This window comes from Plasmopara halstedii (genome assembly GCF_900000015.1).
Source record: "Plasmopara halstedii genome assembly, contig: Scaffold_3120, whole genome shotgun sequence".
NCBI classification, from domain to species: domain Eukaryota; phylum Oomycota; class Peronosporomycetes; order Peronosporales; family Peronosporaceae; genus Plasmopara; species Plasmopara halstedii.
Window position 1 is genome coordinate 145331 of NW_020190023.1, and position 6674 is coordinate 152004.

Sequence of the window (6674 nt, forward strand, 5' to 3'; positions counted from 1 at the left end):
CGGAATCGGCCATTTCGATCGTCATCCCCTTTGCAATTGCTGATGACGCCGACAGCAAGTTACGTGTGAGCTCTGGTACATGTAACGTGTTCTCGACGGGCGGCGAACACGCGCATACCTGTACGCATATTGAGTGCAGCAGTACCTTTTCCGGCAACGACCATCTTGATCCCTGCTTTGGCGACCGTTATGTACATTGGCGCACTGAGATGTTCATAGTCGACAAACATACCGCGTGCGCCGCACATATGGTTGTTTGCTCCGCTATCCAAATCCCAGTCATCCCACTTAAAACGTGTACCGATATTGTTGACTGCCATGCTGGCGCAGTTGGTTATGGTTCCTGTGTCAACGCAGGTCACTTGGGTTCTAGTCCCATCGGAGCTGCGCTCTAGCCAGCGCACAAAACGCAATGTAAGATTTGTCCTTTTGTTCAAAGCCTTTTTGACAATCGCGCTTGTAGTGTTCGACACTACCGCATTTCCAGCACGCGCCTATTTTCTTTACTTTGTTTATATTCTTGGTGAGGCCAGCCAGCATCGCGGTGCGCTCCTCCTTGATGCCCAGCTCGTGTTGACGCGCTTCCTCCGCGAACACTCGATTAACGATATCAGGAAAAAGGAACTTGTCCGCCGACATACGGTACGCCTGCACAAGACGGTCGTACGAACTTGGTTGGCTGTGCAGCAATGTTGCACATAAATCTTCTTGGGCGACAGCGCACTCCGCACTCTCCAGGCACATCAATAATGTCTCGAGGTCACCGTCGTGCACCAACATCGAGCCAACACCATAAGTAAACGCGGCAAATTTCTCTTGGGGCCACATGCGATTCGCCACATCTTGGCCTTCGAGAATGCGCTGTAGCACCATCCACACTTCAGCTGCGCTGCCGGCGCTGATTACGTGCTAAAGCGTATTGTCGGTCAGGTTGTGCACAGTTGCAGCATGCGCTTGCTGCTGCTTGACGTTGTCGAAGACGTGCACGTTGCCATACACGAAACCTCATAGTCCTCGTGACAAGAGGTACAACTGCATCTGGTATGCCCATAGACTGTAGTTGGTGCCGTCACAACGGGCTGACTTAGCGTAGTTTTCACTGTTTGGGCTCATAACCTAAAGGATATAGGAATGGTAGAGGTAGAAGTGATGCGCGCTTGTGTGCGCAAATGCAGAAGTGAGTGTATTAATGATAGGCGCGCTAGCACGCAATTGTGTGGGCCCACGCGCAACTGTCTTGCGGGCCACACAATATGCTAAACTAAGTTTAGAGCTACGATCCCATCCCAAGGTATGTGAAGCACTCTAACTAAGTTTTGGTGGGAACCTAAAACATGTACACACTTTAATACGCAGACAGATGCAGTCTTAATCATAAAGCTTGAGCACGCACTAACCATCCTCAGTAGGAAATCGAGCTCACAATTTGCGGCTAGCATAATGATGCCAAATCACTTGAGCCAGTCACCATAACTTATGAGTTAGTGCAGGCATTGAGATTAACAGCATAACTAACAATCATGACGTCTCTCGGCTCATCGACCCAATCAACTTTGCGGTCGAAAAGTCTTGAGCACTTGCACGACTTCAAAGCTATTCGCCACGCCGGTATTTGCTTTGTTTATACCGACCGGGAGGTGTGTACCAAATCGGGGGGCGAATTAGTGACCATTTGTGGGCGCAGGCTCAAAGACCAAACCTACTCAAAATACTCCCACTGGTTTTGTGTGGATCTTCAACGACTTCCCGATGAAGTTAATCTAAAAATTTTATGAAAAAAAAGATTAAAACAAGTTTTCGATAGATTTAATTTCGACTGGTTTGCCAAAAAAAACACACCACCGGCGTACATCACACCGGCTCACGTGGTAGGAGGACTTCGCTCCCGCAGCCATTAAGTTTACTTTCACCAGAAAACACCCCCGGCTTCGGTATTGCTGGATAACTGTACCCCGCTTCGCTAGATCCAGTTTACTGGGCAAGGCTACTTGGTGGTTCATCACCAAACTCGATTCTTAAATAGCGTCACCATACCCTCTATCAAAAAAAATTGTGACAAGGGTAAGCCGACCCGACAGTCCAAGCCAGCCCCATCAGGCTTAAACGTGGACGGTACAACCAGTATCCCGCCTGCTTTTGATGACCAAAGCGACACTAGTGACCGTTCCGCCATGGCAGACGACTCTGGGTCGGACAGTGAGCCACATAATGGGGGCCATTCTGACCCGGACACCGATCGACGTACCACGATATACGGTACGAAAGCCGCAACTGTGGACCGACCCGAATAATCGGTTTGGCCTCATGAGAAAGTACCCAAAATTCGTGTCGACTCCAATCAAGCCACCAATCTTTCGCCAGCTCGGATTATAAAGGCAAAGCCTATGATTTTAAGTGCCGCCGCAAATTCAGCGGTAGATCTTCGATCCTTCTTTCTTCCCGAAAGGAATATCCTCCAGATACATCAATCGGTTCTTATGAGTGGTTGAGTGGAGATTTGGATGGACGCATTCCGCCAGACCAAAGTTTCATATTATGGGACGAGTCGATTGACCCGCCGCAATCTGTGGCCTTTATTTATGGCACTTACTGAAGTAAGTGAGGCTGTTCTTAATGGGGCCATCTAGCGAGGCAATGCTGTGGAATTTTCCCTTAAGGAGCTTTGCAAAGTTTTTGAAGAATTAATGGTCACCTCTACCCAAATAGTGATCCAGATATTTTGTTGTCGACGGTTCAAGCTTAACCTAGTTTTCACCGGGTCTTGCTTGTACGGGAATAAATTTCCAAGACCTCTGCACCAAGGCTTTTAGACACGCCGTGCTTCCTGAGCTAAGAACTCGTACATACTCGTCAACCGACGATGATAAAATGCTTGATTGGGTCTCCACTCTATACCCCAACCAGTCCAACTACTTCTTTCAGACTATTTAAGGGCGACTGTGTCTGGACCCTCTAAAATTAAGTGCCGTCCTTGGGATGGCAGCATCGGCTCTGCACTCGATGTGGCTTCTCTTGGATGATTTGACTGTGGCTGCCATCATCACGTTGCCATGATGCGCATTTTGGCTGGGCGTCTTCCCACTGTCGTTTGCGAGACATTCAAAGCTAAACGAGAGCGGGCCACTTAAAGTGGCCACTTGAGTTCCCACTCATCTCTGATGTGCGGTGGGCCGTACGGGGTTGCTCTCTTAACGCGAACGGTCTAAATAACGTCACACAACGCACCTTGAAATTTTTATAGCAATATTTTCTTAGTGGGAATTCAACAGGTAAAGTTGACGGGAATCAAGACTTTGAAAAGAGCTAAACATCATTGGAGTATGGCTTCGCGGCTAGATTTTTGCTTTTGATCACATAATAATATGACCACATACACAATGCAGACCGGTGTCGGTCTACTATTAACGTCATCTTGCCCAATCTTTGTGGCATAACGTGTCTGTATATGAGCTCTTTGAATCACCTATCGCGGTATCAACTTAAGAAGACTCCGGGGTCAGATGGTCTACCCGTAGAGCATTACAAGACAGACTCACCTCTCTGGAGTCGAATATTTGAAGTGGTCTATGTTGCCCAATTCGAACACGGCAAAAGGACTAAATCACAACGACGAGCCCACGTCTCGCTGCCTTAAAAAAGGGTGATCGAAAACTTTCGGGTAACTATCGTCCAATTTCACTACAAAATGTGGATGCCAAGCTAGGACCAAAACTTTAGCCCATAGACTTGGCTTGTATGCAGCAGTTTGCGCCACTCGGATCAATATCGACTTGTCCCGGGCCGCAATATCCGCCACGTCCGCCTGCGGTTTCGAGCACTGTCCCATTTGATCGCAAAACGAGATTCCCCTGCTGGCGCGGTTTTACTTGACTTTGCTAAAGCCTTTGATAGTGTCGTCTGGGATACACTTGACTTGGTTTTGATGCACTTTGGATTTGGTGACTCATTTCGACGCTGGATACGAGTCCTCTTTCTAGGCACACTATATTCCTTAATGTTCAAAAGACGACCAATCGACCCACTCGAGCTCGAAATCGGGGTTCGCCAAGGTGATCCTCTTCGTCGGCACTCTTCGACTTATTTCTTGAGCCATTGCTCAACTATGAACGGGTCCATCTTCATGACTTTGGATTTCGTATCGACTCAACAACTCACGCGGTTATCAGTTTGCTGACGGCTGTACTAGGCTTCTCCACGATTTAAGTCATACTAACGTCGTTTTACAACTCGTAGAAGATTTTTGTGCGGCCTCCGGTATGCGCCTTAACAACGACAAAGCAGTGCTTTTTCATTTCGAGCCTCGGATCGACGAAACAAGACCTATACGTCAAAGCCTTCAAAACATGGGGTTATTGTGGTGGAAAATACTGAACACACTAACTTAATGGAAACCCGGTGCTCAATTTGGCTTCATCACACAAGAAATCTACGCGGGCAGGTAGACATTCTTCAGCAAGTTATTCTAACTGTTCTATAGTCTACCGCGTCTGCCATATCCCGGCAACAGGATTTGAAGACCAGCTTTAAAAGCTTATTTCACGCTTCATGTGTCAATTTAAGACATCAAACGCACTGCCCCGCGACTGGTGGCTCCTTCCCTACGCAATTTTGCGTTGTCCAAAACGTAGGGTGGCCCTTGGGTCTTACTGGCACTATGTGCTTTTCACTTGAACAGCCAGTTTCGGCAAAAGCTCACCCGGCGACAGGTTAAAAATAACAAGTTAACACCACCCATTTAAAAGTGGATATTGCCTATTGCTACCGGTGCAGCATTTCGGCGGGGACTTCACGGCCGCTAGGCTTAATTCGTGTACTGAGGGATCAAGGAAGTTTTTGCCCAGCTCAACTTTTTCAAGTTTGTCCGCCCCCGGCGTCGGCTGCAAGATTTATGAGTCAATTTTGCTCGGGTAGTTTAGTGAGCGAGCGCTGGTGTGCCAAATTTCTTGGATAAGGCAGGGGGTCTTCTTCACTTATTGACTCCGTATCCGATTGGGCCCAGCCAGGCGCTATTACGCCGCAGGCCACACCTGGGTTTTGATACTTAAGAAGTATCGGAACTTATCGTGGCTCATAACCGCTCAATGCTTGCTGAATTTTCAGGGCTAGCATTGCCCCTTTCCTGGTTTGGCGTTTTAAGTAGTCCCCTCTGTCAATGTGGATCAGGGATTTCAAAATGGGCAGGCACGTTCTGCCAGTCTAATCGGATCTACTGTACATGCTCCAGCATAACGCTCTCTTTATTGTTTATCGACTTCAACACCTATCCGGTGCTCAGTCGATGTGTCACCATGAATGCGAAGTCCTAGAAACGACCCCGTGTCTTTAATTATTTTGTGACTTTGTCATACAAGTCTGGGCAGGCAGGATAACCGAGTTACAAGCACTTGAATGGAACTCAGCCTTTTTTCATAAATCGGAGCCAAAACCAGCAGCTAAGGCCCGCTATGGCTGTAACATCTTTATGGTTTTCCACATTGTTAGAGTAGTGATTTTCGGTGTCTATGGCTACATCGGAATGATATCCGCTTTCATTACTTTCAGGCCAATGTTATGGACGTTCAAGCTCGATTCAAAGCCGTCGTAGTGCTCCACATTGAGCGATACTATCAAGAACTTCTTTATGAATCTCTGAGCCATTTAAAACTCAAACGGCGAAGTTAGTAAGAGCTGCTGGCAAGCCTTCACCTTTCTAAAACGTTGCCCCTGTGTCCCGAGGCGATGGATAATTAACGGCTTCACTGTGTATAGACAAATTGGTGTTAACAATGGCTGCATTGCTGCGTGTAGCCACCCTCAAAGTTTAACAAACCCACTTTTTCGTGTGTCGAGATTTGGGTACTCTCTTACTGGAAGGGAACAAAGAGTATGCCGCTTGTTTTTCCAAATGGGGCAAACGTTTTTGAGAAAATCGGACTTTTTTCTTTTTGAATTTGGTCCTTTTGGACTTGGTTTTTTGAAGGCTAGGATTTTTTTAGATTTTTTCCTACTGTTCAAGTTCGTCGAACCCGTTTTACTAATGCGATCGCGTGGCGCCACTGGCTACTCCGTTCCACGTCACAATTTGCGCAGACATTCTGGTATGACAGACCTATAGCGTTAGCGATTCGCACGCCATACGACACCAACTCACCCGAGGGCTTCACTAAGCGTTAAGGTGGCTTTTCAAAAAGGGGATTTCGCATATCACCGTTGCCTAGCCGTGACATCGATTATCCCACGATAGTCGCAAAGAATTTACCACGAGCACCATATTTCAGACATTTCGTGGCAGAAGACAACTCTAAGTCCTAAGACCATTTCATGCATCAGGAGACCCAACCCAATTTTTGGTCGCAGGGGACTTGAACCCGCGGCAAAAAAATTCTGAAATCTGGCTTCCGAAGCTTTCAGCAGCACAATACATGTTGCGTCTCACCATGACACTGACCAAATTGCCTTATCAAATGACCACGTCACAATTGTGACATCCAATAATTATAGTGGGGTGACGTGAACAAGCTCCTGTCACTGTATTAAGCCAGATCGGCTTATATTATTTCTCAATGGCATACGGAATAGAAGGATAATTGTCTTGCTTTTTTCTGTGAGACATGTGGTGCCGATGTCTCTGTGTGCGAATTTTACATATCCAATAGAACATTTAGGATTAACTTTCAAAACATTAATAAATATTA

At 47.0% G+C, this 6674-nt stretch overlaps 3 protein-coding genes across 3 annotated transcripts in view; 2 read left to right on the forward strand and 1 right to left on the reverse strand.

The window, feature by feature from the left end:
- Positions 1–43, forward strand: part of PHALS_07584 (CRN-like protein) — a gene marked incomplete at both ends in the record, with an annotated part of 1851 nt that extends 1808 nt beyond the window's left edge. Inside the window, one exon of the mRNA XM_024721076.1 lies at positions 1–43. This exon is cut by the window's left edge and continues 1808 nt beyond it. Coding sequence (XP_024586212.1) covers positions 1–43 — 43 coding nt within the window.
- Positions 44–369: 326 nt separating this feature from the next.
- On the reverse strand, positions 370–873 carry PHALS_07585 (Zinc finger, CCHC-type; the record flags this gene model as incomplete). The annotated part of the gene is made up of 1 exon (XM_024721077.1): positions 370–873. The coding sequence occupies one exon, from the start codon at positions 871–873 to the stop codon at positions 370–372; it is 504 nt and encodes a 167-aa protein (XP_024586213.1).
- Positions 874–2171: 1298 nt separating this feature from the next.
- PHALS_07586 (uncharacterized protein) lies at positions 2172–2489 on the forward strand (the record flags this gene model as incomplete). The annotated part of the gene is made up of 2 exons (XM_024721079.1): positions 2172–2256; positions 2314–2489. The coding sequence occupies 2 exons, from the start codon at positions 2172–2174 to the stop codon at positions 2487–2489; spliced, it is 261 nt and encodes an 86-aa protein (XP_024586214.1).
- Between the last annotated feature and the right edge of the window lie 4185 nt (positions 2490–6674).